This window comes from Oncorhynchus kisutch, unplaced genomic scaffold, assembly GCF_002021735.2.
Source record: "Oncorhynchus kisutch isolate 150728-3 unplaced genomic scaffold, Okis_V2 Okis09a-Okis19a_hom, whole genome shotgun sequence".
Taxonomy (NCBI): domain Eukaryota; kingdom Metazoa; phylum Chordata; class Actinopteri; order Salmoniformes; family Salmonidae; genus Oncorhynchus; species Oncorhynchus kisutch.
The window spans coordinates 8,184,763-8,202,370 of record NW_022261985.1 but is presented as its reverse complement, the minus strand read 5'-3'; the positions used below and the strand labels follow the sequence as shown (position 1 = coordinate 8,202,370).

General features: G+C 49.7%; 1 protein-coding gene across 1 annotated transcript in view; it reads right to left on the bottom strand.

The window, feature by feature from the left end:
* LOC109882530 (voltage-dependent L-type calcium channel subunit alpha-1C) overlaps nucleotides 1-17,608 on the bottom strand; it is a 143,103-nt gene that overhangs the window by 1,122 nt on the left and 124,373 nt on the right. The window contains 15 exon segments of the mRNA XM_031815163.1: nucleotides 37-408; nucleotides 915-1,012; nucleotides 2,321-2,439; nucleotides 3,159-3,290; nucleotides 4,082-4,108; nucleotides 4,309-4,526; nucleotides 4,528-4,695; nucleotides 6,479-6,613; nucleotides 6,798-7,027; nucleotides 7,639-7,838; nucleotides 8,032-8,159; nucleotides 11,608-11,767; nucleotides 12,087-12,178; nucleotides 15,112-15,177; nucleotides 16,043-16,180. Coding sequence (XP_031671023.1) covers nucleotides 37-408; nucleotides 915-1,012; nucleotides 2,321-2,439; nucleotides 3,159-3,290; nucleotides 4,082-4,108; nucleotides 4,309-4,526; nucleotides 4,528-4,695; nucleotides 6,479-6,613; nucleotides 6,798-7,027; nucleotides 7,639-7,838; nucleotides 8,032-8,159; nucleotides 11,608-11,767; nucleotides 12,087-12,178; nucleotides 15,112-15,177; nucleotides 16,043-16,180 — 2,283 coding nt within the window.

The window sequence follows — 17,608 nt, the reverse complement described above, 5'->3', positions numbered from 1 at the left end:
TGAAGAGCAGAGATGAAACATTCATCATTCACTCACAGCTTCCACCAGACTGCCGGCGCTACCGTGGGACAACGATGTAGCGTCCTTGTGCACCGTGCTAGGCACAGTGAGGGAGACGGGCCGCGGCAGCCGCTGGTTAGCCGTACCCACCCTAGGGCTGATACCAGGACTGTTCCCGTTGCTGTCGCTGTACCACGGCCCACAGTTGACCGAGGGCAGGCTGGAGTTGAGCTCGTAGGAGCCGGTGCCAGGGCCCGTGCCCTGGAGACGAAGGGTGGGCACACGCTGGTAGGAGGCCTGGCTACCCCGGCCTGTGGGACTGGTAGGAGATGTAGAGCAGAGCTGCGTGAAGAGGGTCGGGGAGTGGCTCCGTCGAAGCAGGGGGCTCAGACCTGCTACTGCTAGTGCCTGGGAGGGTGGGTGGTGGGGGAAGGAGTTATGTTTAGAAATGCGCATATGAAAAATAAACGTGAGTGTGTGTGTGTGTGTGTGTGTGTGTGTGTGTGTGTGTGTGTGACATGAATAAAGAGATAAAGAAGAGATAATTAGGCATAAAATCATGATATACTGTATAGTGGGTGCAGATGTGTAAAACTGATCTAGGTATAGAATGATCAGATGTGTAAAATGTATCTAGGTGTAGAATGATCAGGTGTGTAAAATTGATCTAGCAGTAGAATGATCAGGTGAGTAAAATTGATCTAGATATAGAATGATCAGGTGTGTAAAATTGATCTAGGTATAGAATGATCAGATGTGTAAAACTGATCTAGCTGCAGAATGATCAGGTGTGTAAAATTGATCTAGGTGTAGAATGATCAAGTGTGTAAAATTGATCTAGCTGTAGAATGATCAGGTGTGTAAAATTGATCTAGTTGTAGAATGATCAGGTGTGTAAAACCATCCCTACTCACCTGATGGTGTACCAGGTGCAGCGGTAGTACTGTCTTCTGGGAGACGTCTGCTCTCGTCTGTCTCCTCAGACACTCCAGATGGAAGGACGACCGCCGACCTGAACCAAGGGGAGTGAAGGACTGAGAGTCTGCACACACATAGAATATCTATTATCCAGAACAGTTAACCATTTAACAATTAACCAGAGGGACTCACCAATTAACAATTAACTAGAGGGACTCACCAATTAACAATTAACCAGAGGGCTTAACCAATTAACAATTAACTAGAGGGATTAACCAATTAACAATTAACCAGAGGGATTCACCAATTAACAATTAACCAGAGGGATTAACCTATTAACAATTAACTAGAGGGATTAACCAATTAACAATTAACCAGAGGGATTAACCAATTAACAATTAACTAGAGGGATTAACCAATTAACAATTAACTAGAGGGATTAACCAATTAACAATTAACTAGAGGGACTCACCAATTAACAATTAACTAGAGGGATTCACCAATTAACAATTAAGTAGAGGGACTCACCAATTAACAATTAACTAGAGGGACTCACCAATTAACAATTAAGTAGAGGGACTCACCAATTAACAATTAAGTAGAGGGACTCACCAATTAACAATTAACTAGAGGGACTCACCAATTAACAATTAACTAGAGGGACTCACCAATTAACAATTAACTAGAGGGATTCACCAATTAACAATTAAGTAGAGGGACTCACCAATTAACAATTAACTAGAGGGACTCACCAATTAACAATTCAGTAGAGGGACTCACCAATTAACAATTAAGTAGAGGGACTCACCAATTAACAATTAACTAGAGGGATTAACCAATTAACAATTAACTAGAGGGACTCACCAATTAACAATTAAATAGAGGGACTCACCAATTAACAATTAACTAGAGGGATTAACCAATTAACAATTAACTAGAGGGATTAACCAATTAACAATTAACCAGAGGGATTCACCAATTAACAATTAACCAGAGGGATTCACCAATTAACAATTAACTAGAGGGACTCACCAATTAACAATTAAGTAGAGGGATTCACCAATGAACAATTAACCAGCAAGGGAGAGGCTACATGAACATAGAATAACAATTACTAGAATGGACTTCCCCATTTCAAGTCAACAGACAGTGGAAGGGAGGTGTGGGAGGGGGGTTGAGTGGGGAGTTAAGTAGAGTAGGGGTAAGGGGTATTTTGTCTGTGTGAAGATTTGGAGGTTAGTGGGGGTTTAAGGGCTGTCGGTGTTGGTATTCAAATCTTACCCAGTGCTTTAGGCAGACAGGTCTAACTCTGGGGATTAGGTATGAGATAGGGGTGTTTAGTTTGGGTGAGGAGTCGGAGGTTAGTGGGGGTTGAAGTGAGGTCTAGACAGGCAGGTCTTACCCAGAGCTGTGGGACAGAGGAAGGCTCGTCTGGGAGAGTGCCAGGGTCTCCTGTCTCCCCCATCCTCTCCTTCCTCCATAGGAGTCAGCTGCTTGTTCTCCTCATCCTGATATACCAGCCTGAAAACACACACAGACGCAAGGTCACACACACACACACACACACACACACACACACACACACACACACACACACACACACACACCACACACACACACACACACACACACACGTGGGGCATACAGAGACCATGAAAGGCATATCTTTTCATGGTGAAAGAGAAAGAGACAGAGAGAGAGAGAGAGAGAGAGAGAGGTGGAGAGAAGCAGAGAAGAAGAGAGGGGAGGATAGAAGAGAGAGAGGTGGAGAGAATCAGAGAAGAAGAGGGGAGGATAGAAGAGAGAGAGGTGGAGAGAATCAGAGAAGAAGAGGGGAGGATAGAAGAGAGAGAGGTGGAGAGAATCAGAGAAGAAGAGGGGAGGATAGAAGAGAGAGAGGTGGAGAGAATCAGAGAAGAAGAGGGGAGGATAGAAGAGAGAGAGGTGGAGAGAATCAGAGAAGAAGAGGGGAGGATAGAAGAGAGAGAGGTGGAGAGAATCAGAGAAGAAGAGGGGAGGATAGAAGAGAGAGAGGTGGAGAGAATCAGAGAAGAAGAGGGGAGGATAGAAGAGAGAGAGGTGGAGAGAATCAGAGAAGAAGAGAGGGGAGGATAGAAGAGAGAGAGGTGGAGAGAATCAGAGAAGAAGAGAGGGGAGGATAGAAGAGAGAGAGGTGGAGAGAATCAGAGAAGAAGAGAGGGGAGGATAGAAGAGAGAGAGAGGTGGGAGAGAAGCAGTACATGTCTGAGGTGAGAATGTTCTGGTCGCTTCGGCGGTATTCTCTCTCGTCCGCGTAACTCTCATCGTACGTCTCGTCCGTCGACGCCTCCTCTTGCCTGATGAACGGCAGACGGCTGTCAGTGGAGTCCGAGCTGCAGAGGATTAAAAAAACACAACATAACACCTCTCACTAACCAGCTCATAAGAAGCAATAGAAGGACAGGAGGATTCTCCCCAACAGCAGCAGGAGGGAGGGGAGGAAGCACGGTGGTTAGAAGCAAGATGGCGACGAGAAGCAGAATGAATAGAGAATCAACACACGGGAGAGCGATAGTGACAGTGGTCCAGCCGCGTGCTGTATTATACTCTACAGAGCTGAATGAAAAGCTTCGGGAGGATCCAACCAGGTTGAATCACTAGGCTGTGTTGAGGAGGAAGTAAGCCAACCACATGTCACCCACAGGAGGCTGCTGAGAGGAGGACGGCTCATAATAATATCCGGAGCGGAGCGAATGGATTGGCCACCTGGAAACCATGTGTTGGACGTATTTCATACCATTCCACCTGTTCCGCTCAGGTCATTAACATGAGCCATGTCCTCCCCAATTAAGATGCCACCAACCTCCTGTGATGTCACTCCTGTCAGGGTGGATCCAACCAGAGCTACATGAGCTAAAAACACTGTAGGTGATGCATATCCACATCCTGTTCTGTACAATATACATCTCCTCTTCCTCCTCTGGTAGAAATATACCAAGATCACACCAGGAGAGTAAAAACAGGTTAAATATTGACTGACACTTGTCTGTCCCTAAGTATGTTTAGCTCAGTGCAGCAAGGATCCAGCCAGGGACTGTATGGACAACAGGGTTGGCAGAACCCTTCCATACTGATGCCTCCTGGGCATTACAACTCTCTCTCTCCTCCTGAGAGAGCAACATACCGCATGAGGGAGTCATAGAAACACATCCTGTGCTCAGCGTCAGTCAGTGTGGAGAGGAAGAGAGGAGAGAGAGAGAGAGACAGACAGACAAGAGAAGTTACCGTTGACTACCAATCAGAATTAGCAACAGATCCAAAGGTGGCCACGAGAGGTCACTGATAAAAGACAGACTAGAGAATAACACCAACGCACTCTACAGAACCCAGAGAAACCAGAGAGACACCCACCTCTTGGGAGGGAAGCACCATGCAGACCTCGGCAGTAGTATCGGGGTTAGCGGGGGTCCGCTCTGCCCGTCCACAGTACTGATGCTGGGGCTCGGGAAACGGCTGACCCCCCCTGGACCACCAACCCCCACTACCACACCGGGGACCGCCGTGTTGTTGGCATTGTTGATGTTAGCGTTGGAACCTGAGGAAGAGTAGGAGCTCGGGGTGAAGGTGGGTAGAGTCCATCAGCTTCTCGTGGGACGGGGAATCGCCCTCGCCGGGGCTGCCCGTCTGGCTGATGTGGAGCGGGCGCTGCGTGGTGAAGGATTGTGGGAAGGTGTTGCGTCCGCTGTCGCGCCCGTCGTTGTAGTAGCTGACGTGGTTGCCGAACAAACCACCCGCTCGCTGTAGGAGGAGCGAGAGGGGGGGGAGAGAGAGGAGGCAGAGAGAGAGGGAGAGGAGAGAGAGGGGGAGGAGAGAGAGAGGAGGCAGAGAGAGAGGGAGAGGAGAGAGAGGAGGAGGCGGAGAGAGAGGGAGAGGAGAGAGAGAGGGAGAGGGAGAGGGAGAGGAGAGAGGGAGAGGAGAGAGAGGGAGAGGAGAGAGAGGGAGAGGGAGAGAGAGGAGGAGGCAGAGAGAGAGGGAGAGGAGAGAGAGGGAGAGGGAGAGGAGAGAGAGGAGGCAGAGAGAGAGAGAGGGAGAGGAGAGAGAGGGGGAGGAGAGAGAGGAGGCAGAGAGAGAGAGAGGGAGAGGAGAGAGAGGGGGAGGAGAGAGAGAGAGGAGGCAGATAGAGAGGGAGAGGAGAGAGAGGAGGAGGCAGAGAGAGAGGGAGAGGAGAGAGAGGGAGAGGAGAGAGAGGGAGAAGAGAGAGGAGAGAGCAGAGGAGGAGAGAGCAGAGGAGGAGAGAGAGGAGGCGGAGAGATAGCGGGAGGAGAGACAGGAGGCAGAGAGAGAGGGAGAGGAGAGAGGGGAGGAGATTGGAGGAGGATAGAGCAGAGGAGGAGAGAGAGAAGGCGGAGAGAGAGGGGGAGGAGAGAGAGGGAGAGGAGAGAGGAGGAGAGAAAGAGGGAAGAGAGAGAGAGAGAGATAGAGAGAGGAGGAGAGAGAGGAGGAGGAGAGAGAGGAGGAGAGAAAGAGGGAAGAGAGAGAGAGAGAGAGAGGAGGAGAGAGAGGGAGAGGAGAGAGGAGGAGAGAAAGAGGGAGGAGAGAGAGAGGGATGAGTATTATGTAGCGTTACATCCATCTAAAAGCACACAGTCATGCTGTTCTGCTATTATGACTAAATCTATTCAGTCTATGTCGTATGGACAATGCAAAGCCAAGGCCTGGTTTATGACTGGAACAGCAATGTCTCCCTCTATTGGGGCGGGATCATGTTTAGGTGTCTAAGTGGATGAGAATGCCATTTAGTGGGTACTGAAGTGTAGTGGGTTCTGAAGTATAGTAGATACTGAAGTGTACTGGGTTCTGAAGTGTAGTAGATACTGAAGTGTAGTGGGTTCTGAAGTGTAGTAGATACTGAAGTGTAGTGGGTACTGAACTGTAGTGGGTTATGAAGTGTAGTAGATACTGAAGTGTTGTTGGTACTTTAGTGTAGTAGGTACTAAAGTGTAGTGGGTACTGAACTGTAGTGGGTTATGAAGTGTAGTAGATACTGAAGTGTAGTGGGTACTGAACTGTAGTGGGTTATGAAGTGTAGTAGATACTGAAGTGTAGTAGATACTGAAGTGTAGTGGGTACTGAACTGTAGTGGGTTATGAAGTGTAGTAGATACTGAAGTGTAGTAGATACTGAAGTGTAGTGGGTACTGAACTGTAGTGGGTTATGAAGTGTAGTAGATACTGAAGTGTTGTTGGTACTTTAGTGTAGTAGGTACTAAAGTGTAGTGGGTACTGAACTGTAGTGGGTTATGAAGTGTAGTGGGTTATGAAGTGTAGTAGATACTGAAGTGTTGTTTGTACTTTAGTGTAGTGGGTTCTGAAGTGTAGTGGGTACTGAAGTGTAGTGGGTACTGAACTGTAGTGGGTTATGAAGTGTAGTGGGTTATGAAGTGTAGTGGATATTGAAGTGGCATCTGGAGCCAATGATGGTGGATGGTGAAGAACCAGATGTAATCACAGCAGAAGCGATGGGCCTGATGAAGCTCAGTAGTTCAGACAGAGGGGTGTGTGGGGCTGTAGCCAATCTTTACCCTGAAGATATCGTCCTCGGACGCAGCCGAGACCGGCTCCTTCATCGACTTGTCCAGGTCCTCCTCCACTGTGAGGTCACCTGATATGGCCCTCCGGATCTCAGGACCCATGTCATGGAGCGTCCGCAGGCCCGCCTGAGTAGAAATACAGACAGGCACAGACAAGCACCAGCACGGAACGACAGACACGGAGGAACAAACAGAAACACAGACTCATTGTTTTAGTAGTAATTTGATATGTTCAGTGAAGTCCTAACACACTTCTAAAAGGTGCTCTCTGGTCTGAAGGTCTGACAGGCAGGAACTTGTAGTGACCCACCTGCAGGGAGAGAGCCGTCTTGGGGGGCACCTTGGCCACCAGGCCCTGCTCTTTACGCTTCTTAAACTTCCTGAAGTACTCCTGGATCAGGAACGTGGCGTAGAACTTCCCAACCGTCACCTCATCATCTCCAGCAGGGGGCACCACCTGATCCAGCAGCTTCATACTGGTTCTCTTCCAGATCTTCTTCACTATGGCCCGGAGCTCCTCGTTCGCCTGCTCCAAGTTACCTTCACACACACACAGAAACCAGACGGGGACCGTACAAACCAACAATAGTCATTGCTCCAAGTTACCTTCACACACACACAGAAACCAGACGGGGACCGTACAAACCAACAATAGTCATTGCTCCAAGTTACCTTCACACACACACAGAAACCAGACGGGGACCGTACAAACCAACAATAGTCATTGCTCCAAGTTACTTACTTACACACACACACACACACACACACACACACACACACACACACACACACACACACACACACACACACACACACACACACACACACACACACACACACACGTTCATGTGGGGCATACAGAGAGAGAGGTGGAGAGAATCAGAGAAGAAGAGAGAGAGGTGGAGAGAATCAGAGAAGAAGAGAGAGAGGTGGAGAGAATCAGAGAAGAAGAGAGGGGAGGATAGAAGAGAGAGAGGTGGAGAGGGGAGGAGAGAAGAGAGAGAGGTGGAGAGAATCAGAGAAGAAGAGAGGGGAGGATAGAAGAGAGAGAGGTGGAGAGAAGCAGAGAAGAAGAGAGAGAGGTGGAGAGAATCAGAGAAGAAGAGAGAGAGGTGGAGAGAATCAGTACACACACAAAATCAAATGTGTACCATCAGTCTTGATCCTCAGTGCTGTTCGCACCAGGGCAAACAGGGTGGCATTGAACATGACTGTGCCATCGCTGTTCAGGGGCATGTTCATGGAGACCAGACGCTTGCAGGCCACCCGGTGGGGACAGAGCTTCCCGAAGCCCAAAGGAGGCTGAATCCTCCTCAACAGAGTTACCACATCTAGGTGCTTGATACGACCCCTGTAGAACAGACAACAATATTTAGAGAGAGAGAGAGAGAGAGAGAGAGAGAAAGAGAGAGAGAGAGAGAGAGAGAGAGGGAGGGAGCAGAGAGAGAGAGAGAGAGAGAGAGAGAGAGAGAGAGAGAGAGAGAGAGAGAGAGAGAGACTAAGAGGGAGGGAGGGAGGGAGGTGCTGTTTGAAGTTGTACTGACTTTGCCTCTGGGTCGTACTCAGCCCAAATCCTCTTGAACTCATCCAGGTGGTGAGGTCCTAGAATTGACCAGTCTCTGGTCAGGTAGTCAAAGTTATCCATGATCACAGCCACAAACAGGTTGATGATCTGTGGACAGAGAGACAACAGACCCCATTAATCAACTCATCAGTCTCAATGCCAGCTGACAGAGAGACAACAGACCAGAATAATCAACTCATCAGTCTCAATGCCAGCTGACAGAGAGACAACAGACCAGAATAATCAACTCATCAGTCCCAATAACAGCTGACAGAGAGATAACAGACCAGAATAATCAACTGTCTAGTCTCAATGACAGCCGACAGAGAGACAACAGAACAGAATAATCAACTCTCAGTCCCAATAACAGCTGACAGAGAGATAACAGACCAGAATAATCAACTGGTCTGTCTCAATGACAGCCGACAGAGAGACAACAGAACAGAATAATCAACTCATCAGTCCCAATAACAGCCGACAGAGAGACAACAGAACAGAATAATCAACTCATCAGTCCCAATAACAGCTGACAGAGAGATAACAGACCAGAATAATCAACTGGTCTGGTCTCAATAACAGCTGACAGAAAGATAACAGACCAGAATAATAAACTCATCAATCCCAATAACAGCTGACAGAGAGATAACAGACCAGAATAATCAACTCTACATCTGGAATACTAGAAAAAAACGATTGGTTTCTCTACCAGTGGGATTGTCCCTCCTGGCTCTCTGTAGCTAGTGGGATTGTCCCTCCTGGCTCTCTGTAGCTAGTGGGATTGTCCCTCCTGGCTCTCTGTAGCTAGTGGGATTGTCCCTCCTGGTTCTCTGTAGCTAGTGGGATGGTCCCTCCTGGTTCTCTGTAGCTAGTGGGATTGTTCCTCCTGGCTCTCTGTAGCTAGTGGGATTGTCCCTCCTGGCTCTCTGTAGCTAGTGGGATTGTCCCTCCTGACTCTCTGTAGCTAGTGGGATTGTCCCTCCTTGCTCTCTGTAGCTAGTGGGATTGTCCCTCCTTGCTCTCTGTAGCTAGTGGGATTGTCCCTCCTTGCTCTCGGTAGCTAGTGGGATTGTCTCTCCTTGCTTTTTGTAGCTAGTGGGATTGTCCCTCCCCGCTCTCTGTAGCTAGTGGGATTGTCCCTCCTTGCTCTCTGTAGCTAGTGGGATTGTCCCTCCCCGCTCTCTGTAGCTAGTGGATTGTCCCTCCTTGCTCTCTGTAGCTAGTGGGATTGTCCCTCCTTGCTCTCTGTAGTCTAGTGGGATTGTCCCTCCTTGCTCTCTGTATCTAGTGGGATTGTCCCTCCTTGCTCTCTGTAGCTAGTGGGATTGTCCCTCCTTGCTTTCTGTAGCTAGTGGGATTGTCCCTCCTTGCTCTCTGTAGCTAGTGGATTGTCCCTCCTTGCTCTCTGTAGCTAGTGGGATTGTCCCTCCTTGTTTCTGTAGCTAGTGGGATTGTCCCTCCTTGCTCTCTGTAGCTAGTGGGATTGTCCCTCCTTGCTCTCTGTAGCTAGTGGATCTGTCCCTCCTTGCTTCTGTAGCTAGTGGGATTGTCCCTCCTTGCCTCTCTCTTGTAGCTAGTGGGATTGTCCCTCCTTGCTTTCTGTAGCTAGTGGGATTGTCCCTCCTTGCTCTTTGTAGCTAGTGGGATTGTCCCTCCTTGCTCTCTGTAGCTAGTGGGATTGTCCTCCTTGCTTTCCGTAGCTAGTGGAATGTCCCTCCCCGCTCTCCGTAGCTAGTGGGATTGTCCCTCCCCGCTCTCCGTAGCTAGTGGGAATGTCCCTCCCCGCTCTCCGTAGCTAGTGGGATTGTCCTCCCCGCTCTCTGTAGCTAGTGAGATTGTCCTCCCGCTCTCCGTAGCTAGTGGGATTGTCCCTCCCCGCTCTCTCGTAGCTAGTGGGATTGTCCCTCCCGCTCTCTGTAGCTAGTGGATTGTCCCTCCCCGCTCCTCTGTAGCTAGTGGGATGTCCCTCCTTGCTCTCTGTAGCTAGTGGGATTGTCCCTCCTTGCTTTCTGTAGCTAGTGGGATTGTCCCTCCTTGCTTTCTGTAGCTAGTGGGATTGTCCCTCCTTGCTCTCTGTAGCTAGTGGGATTGTCCCATCCTTGCTCTCTGTAGCTAGTGGGATTGTCCCTACTTGCTCTCTGTAGCTAGTGGGATTGTCCCTCCTTGCTTTTCTGTAGCTAGTGGGATTGTCCCTCCTTGCTTTCTGTAGCTAGTGGGATTGTCCCTCCTTGCTCTCTGTAGCTAGTGGGATTGTCCCTCCTTGCTTTCTGTAGCTAGTGGATTGTCCCTCCCCGCTCTCTGTAGCTAGTGGGATTGTCCCTCCCCGCTCTCTGTAGCTAGTGGGATTGTCCCTCCCCGCTCTCCGTAGCTAGTGGGATTGTCCCTCCCTGCTCTCCGTAGCTAGTGGATTGTCCCTCCCCCGCCTCCGTAGCTAGTGGGATTGTCCCTCCCCGCTCTCTGTAGCTAGTGGGATTGTCCCTCCCCGTTCTCCGTAGCTAGGTGGGATTGTCCCTCCCCGCTCTCTGTAGCTAGTGGGATTGTCCCTCCTTGCTCTCTGTATCTAGTGGGATTGTCTCTCCTTGTCTCTGTAGCTAGTGGGATTGTCTCTCCTTGCTCTCTGTAGCTAGTGGGATTGTCCCTCCTTGCTTTCTGTAGCTAGTGGGATTGTCCCTCCTTGCCCTCTGTAGCTAGTGGGATTGTCCCTCCTTGCTTTCTGTAGCTAGTGGGATTGTCCTCCCCGCTCTCTGTAGCTAGTGGGATTGTCCCTCCCCGCTCTCTGTAGCTAGTGGGATTGTCCCTCCCCGCTCTCCGTAGCTAGTGGGATTGTCCCTCCCCGCTTTCTGTAGCTAGTGGGATTGTCCCTCCCCGCTCTCCGTAGCTAGTGGGATTGTCCCCTCCCTGCTCTCCGTAGCTAGTGGGATTGTCCCTCCCCGCTCTCCGTAGCTAGTGGGATTGTCCCTCCCCGCTCTCTGTAGCTAGTGGGATTGTCCCTCCCCGTTCTCCGTAGCTAGTGGGATTGTCCCTCCCCGCTCTCTGTAGCTAGTGGGATTGTCCCTCCTTGCTCTCTGTATCTAGTGGGATTGTCTCTCCTTGTTCTCTGTAGCTAGTGGGATTGTCTCTCCTTGCTCTCTGTAGCTAGTGGGATTGTCCCTCCTTGCTTTCTGTAGCTAGTGGGATTGTCCCTCCTTGCCCTCTGTAGCTAGTGGGATTGTCCCTCCTTGCTTTCTGTAGCTAGTGGGATTGTCCCTCCCCGCTCTCTGTAGCTAGTGGGATTGTCCCTCCCCGCTCTCTGTAGCTAGTGGGATTGTCCCTCCCCGCTCTCCGTAGCTAGTGGGATTGTCCCTCCCCACTCTCCGTAGCTAGTGGGATTGTCCCTCCCCGCTCTCCGTAGCTAGTGGGATTGTCCCTCCCCGCTCTCTGTAGCTAGTGGGATTGTCCCTCCCCGCTCTCCGTAGCTAGTGGGATTGTCCCTCCCCGCTTTCTGTAGCTAGTGGGATTGTCCCTCCCCGCTCTCCGTAGCTAGTGGGATTGTCCCTCCCCGCTCTCCGTAGCTACTTACCAGGAAGGCACAGAGCATGTAGAAACTGACGAAGTAGAAGATAGCGAAGTGACTCCCACACTGGTCCTCGCTGGCTGGTCCCACCTCTGACCCCTTCTCACAGGGTCGCATGGGGGCGCATGCCAGCATGATCTCCTGCCACGCCTCACCTGTGGCACACCTGGGCACAGGTAAACAAGCAGCTGTCACACCCAGAAGGCTCTACTGTACAGGAAGAATGGGCTCCACGAAGGGTCCACCTGGTGGTGAAATGCTGCATGGCTGTCCTACCTTCAAAGGTAGAGTTGTCAAACAAAAAGTAGGAAACGACATCACGGCTTGCAGAAGAGATGGAAAGGATGCACAGGGGTTTGATAAAACACCATGACTCTGAGTTGGCAGTGCTTTCATCATCTCCAGATCTGTTGGGGGCTTTTAAATCAGGAATTTGTGACGTTGGTTTACAGTCTGGAAAGAGAGGAGGAGAACAGACGGCTCACCTGAAGAGCAGGAGTGTAGCCTGGGGGAAGGTCTGGAAGTTGTTGTTCCTGTTGATCTGACTGTTGTCCCTCAGGGCTATCTTACCAAACATCTGCAGGGGGCAAGGTTGTTAGGAGACACAGGGCACGCCAGGTCAACATGGTGCAAGACAGCCACAGAGGACAGGTGAAATCGTCAGGTCAGTACCACAGAGGACAGGTGACATCGTCAGGTCAGTACCACAGAGGACAGGCGACATCGTCAGGTCAGTGCCACATAGGACAGGTGACATCGTCAGGTCAGTACCACACAGGACAGGTGACATCGTCAGGTCAGTACCACAGAGGACAGGTGACATCGTCAGGTCAGTACCACAGAGGACAGACGACATCGTCAGGTCAGTACCACAGAGGACAGACGACATCGTCAGGTCAGTACCACAGAGGACAGGGACATCGTCAGGTCAGTACCACAGAGGACAGGGGACATCGTCAGGTCAGTACCACAGAGGACAGGGACATCGTCAGGTCAGTACCACAGAGGCCAGGCGACATCGTCAGGTCAGTACCACAGAGGACAGGTGACATCGTCAGGTCAGTACCACAGAGGACAGGTGACATCGTCAGGTCAGTACCACAGAGGACAGGTGACATCGTCAGGTCAGTAGCACAGAGGACAGGGGACATCGTCAGGTCAGTACCACAGAGGACAGGTGACAACGTCAGGTCAGTACCACAGAGGACAGGGGGCCGAGGAGACAGGTCAATAACCACAAGGCTTCTCAACATGTATATAAGGTAACAACATCTAGTGCTGGTTGCCCGGACATGGGTTCAGTCTAGTCCTGGTACTAAAATCACTTTCAACTGAGCTTTTAATTCCTGGACCAAACTTAAAGTGTGTCTGGGAAACCAGCCCCTAGAGAGAGAACGTAGAGAGATGAAAGGTTATTATAGTGTGGAGGAGAAAACAGGACAGAACATACAGGACCTTGGGTCAGGGGTTAGAACAGCTAACGACACGGACGGGACAGGACTGGCTAGAGGAGAGAAACAGAGGAGCGGAACAGAGGAGAGGAACAGAGGAGAGGAACAGAGGAGAGAAAACAGAGGAGAGGAACAGAGGAGAGAAACAGAGGAGAGGAACAGAAACAGAGGAGAGAAACAGAGGAGAGAACAGAGGAGAGAAACAGAAACAGAGGAGAGAAACAGAGGAGAGAAACAGAGGAGAGGAACAGAGGAGAGGAACCAGAGGAGAGGAACAGAGGAGAGAAACAGAGGGAGAGGAACAGAGGAGAGGAACAGAGGAGAGGAACAGAGGAGAGGAACAGAGGAGAGAAACAGAGGAGAGAAACAGAGGAGAGGAACAGAGGAGAGAAACAGAGGAGAGGAACAGAGAGAGAAACAGAGGAGAGAAACAGATGAGAGAAACAGAGGAGAGGAACAGGAGGAGAGGAACAGAGGAGAGAAACAGAGGAGAGGAGAGAAACAGAGAGGAAAGAGAAACAGAGGAGAGGAACAGAGGAGAGGGAACAGAGGAGAGGAACAGAGGAGAGGAACAGAGGAGAGAAACAGAGGAGAGAAACAGAGGAGAGGAACAGAGGAGAGGAACAGAGGAGAGAACAGAGGAGAGAAACAGGAGGAGAGGAACAGAGGAGAGAAACAGAGGAGAGAAACAGAGGAGAGGAACAGAGGAGAGGAACAGAGGAGAGGAACAGAGGAGAGGAACAGAGGAGAGAAACAGAGGAGAAGAACAGAGGAGAGGAAACAGAGGAGAGGAAAGAGGAGAGAAACAGAGGAGAGGAACAGAGGAGAGGACCAGAGGAGAGAAACAGAGGAGAGGAACAGAGGAGAGGAGAGAAACAGAGGAGAGAAACAGAGGAGAGAAACAGAGGAGAGAACAGAGGAGAGGAACAGAGGAGAGGAACAGAGGAGAGAACAGAGAGAGAAACAGAGGAGAGAACAGAGGAGAGGGAACAGAGGAGAGGAACAGAGGAGAGAAAACAGAGGAGAGAAACAGAGGAGAGAAACAGAGGAGAGGAACAGAGGAGAGGAACAGAGGAGAGGAACAGAGGAGAGAAACAGAGGAGAGAAACAGAGGAGAGGAGAGAAACAGAGGAGAGAAACAGAGGAGAGAAACAGAGGAGAGAAACAGAGGAGAAGAACAGAGGAAGAGGAACAGAGGAGAGGAACAGAGGAGAGAACAGAGAGAGGAACAGAGGAGAGGAAGCAGAGGAGAGGACAGAGGAGAGGAACAGAGGAGAGGAACAGAGGAGAGAAACAGAGGAGAAGAACAGAGGAGAGGAACAGAGGAGAGGAACAGAGGAGAGAAACAGAGGAGAGGAACAGAGGAGAGGCAGAGGAACAGAGGAGAGGAAACAGAGGAGAGGAGAGAAACAGAGGAGAGAAACAAGAGGAGAGAAACAGAGGAGAAAACAGAGGAGAGAAACAGAGGAGAGGACAGAGGAGAGAAACAGAGGAGAGAAACAGAGGAGAGAACAGAGGAGAGGAACAGAGGAGAGGAACAGAGGAGAGAAACAGAGGAGAGAAACAGAGGAGAGAAACAGAGGAGAGGACAGAGGAGAGGAACAGAGGAGAGGAACAGAGGAGAGAAACAGAGGAGAGAAACAGAGGAGAGGAGAGAAACAGAGGAGAGAACAGAGGAGAGAAACAGAGGAGAGAACAGAGGAGAGGAACAGAGGAGAGAAACAGAGGAGAGAACAGAGGAGAGGAACAGAGGAGAGGAACAGAGGAGAGAAACAGAGGAGAGAAACAGAGGAGAGAAACAGAGGAGAGGAACAGAGGAGAGGAACAGAGGAGAGGAACAGAGGAGAGGAACAGAGAGAGGAACAGAGGAGAGGAACAGAGGAGAGAAACAGAGGAGAGGAACAGAGGAGATGAGAGAAACAGAGGAGAGGAACAGAGGAGAGGAGAGGAACAGAGGAGAGGAGAGGAACAGAGGAGAGGAACAGAGGAGGGGAGAGAAACAGAGGAGAGAAACAGAGGACCAATCCCAGATGCTCGGGGGCCGACTGGCAGTTCTTACCTGCATCCCAATGACGGCGTAGATGAAAAAGAGCATCACTATGAGCAGTGCTACATAGGGGAGGGCCTGGGGGGGGGGGGACAGAGAGAGATCAGTGACAGGTCAACAACACTGTCTAGCACCACAGCACCAAAAACACGGCAGCACACTGCTGCAAAAATAGTCACAGTCCTTTTCCCCCCACTGTCCAACCCAAGATAAACTATTTTACCAGAACCCCTTTATCAAATGATTTGGGTTTATCTGGGGGAGAGCCCCTATAAACCACCTACATTTAAACATTTCAGACAATCTTATTTAAGGAGACTGTAGTAAGTTCATACTGGTCCCCCTCCCCCATGGGAATTGAACCCACAACCCTGGCTTGGCAAGCACCACCATGCTCTACCAACTGAGCCACACGGGACCTATGAAGGACAGCTTATCTTCGCCCTAGAAATACCATGTCAACCTGTAAGCCTTATCATTAACCTGTAGCATGGTGAGTAGGCTGTGACAGCATGCATATGAAGGGGTTTGGGGTTTTGAGAGACAGTTAGATGCTGACTGGTTAGCTGGACACATAACTCCTCCCTTCTACATTCCTCCCTCAAGCAGGGTCAGGGGTCAAGCTGAATTTCAGTCACTCAATTCAGGAAGTGATTTGAAATGAAAATGCTAATATGGAAAAACTTAAATAAATAAATAAATAGGCTATTTATTGATAATTAATTTAAAATATATATATTTTTAAATGATTGGCCGGGTACAGACCAGAACTAAAAGATGTTGAGGTCTTTCCTCCCAAACCTCAGTTATATCTAACTCAGATTTATAGAATTTCCATTCCAGTATACTTCCCTCCTGAATTGACTGACTTCAATTCCAATTGACCCCCCCGTGACCCCGTTGCATCTCAATGGTCTTGACTTGAGTCTGAGTCTCCTCTCACTTGAAAGGACTTGATGAAGGTCCACAGCAGGGTCCGTATCCCTTCTCCCCGAGACAGCAGTTTGACCAGCCTCATCACTCTGAACAGCCGGAAGAAGGTGATGGAGATCCTGGCGTTATCTTCAGAGTTTTGTAGTCCCTTTTGTTAGGCACCGGACATCAACACACACACACACACACACACACACACACACCACACACACACACACACACACACACACACACACCGCGCCGCGCGCGCGAGCACACACACACCACACGCACGCACACACACACGCGCGCACACACACACACGGGCACACGCACACACACACGCGCACACACGCACCACACACACATGCATGCACGGACAGACGAGGATTCAGACATTCACACACACATGCGAGCACACACAAGAGCCGACATACACACACAGAAGCGCAGACACACACACACACAGACATGAACACACACACACACAGACATGAACACACACACACAGACATGAACAGACACACACACACAGACATGAACACACGCACACACAGACATGAACACACATACACACAGACACGAACAGACACACACAGAAATGACACACACACACACACACAGACATGAACAGACACACACACAGACATGAACACACACAGACATGAACAGACACACACAGACATGAACACACATACACACAGACACGAACAGACACACACAGAAATGAACACACACACACACACACACAGACATGAGCAGACACACACACAGACATGAACACACATACACACAGACACGAACAGACACACACAGAAATGAACAGACACACACACAGACATGAACAGACACATGCACGCACACACACACACACACACACACACACACACACACACACACACACACACACACACACACACACGATCATCCGTATGCGAGTGCACACCCACACGTAGTTGTAGATACAAACACATACACAGACACACACATACACACAAAGTAAATAGGTCAATCACTGTTGAGTCCTTCAAATCATCCCATCAAAAACAACCTACAAAATAGTTTAGGAGAGAATCTGGCATCACCTGGTGGCTTTATGAGGAACGGGAATACAACTAACAGACACAATGCATTACACTTCCTGTTCTCCAGCAGAGAATACAACTAACAGACACAATGCATTACACTTCCTGTTCTCCAGCAGAGAATACAACTAACAGACACATTGCATTACACTTCCTGTTCTCCCAGCAGAGAATCCAACTAACAGACACAATGCATTACACTTCCTGTTCTCCAGCAGAGAATACAACTAACAGACACATGCATTACACTTCCTGTTCTCCAGCAGAGAATACAACTAACAGACACAATGCATTACACTTCCTGTTCTCCAGCAGAGAATACAACTAACAGACACAATGCATTACACTTCCTGTTCTCCAGCAGAGAATACAACTAACAGACACAATGCATTACACTTCCTGTTCTCCAGCAGAGAATACAACTAACAGACACAATGCATTACACTTCCTGTTCTCCAGCAGAGAATACAACTAACAGACACAATGCATTACACTTCCTGTTCTCCAGCAGA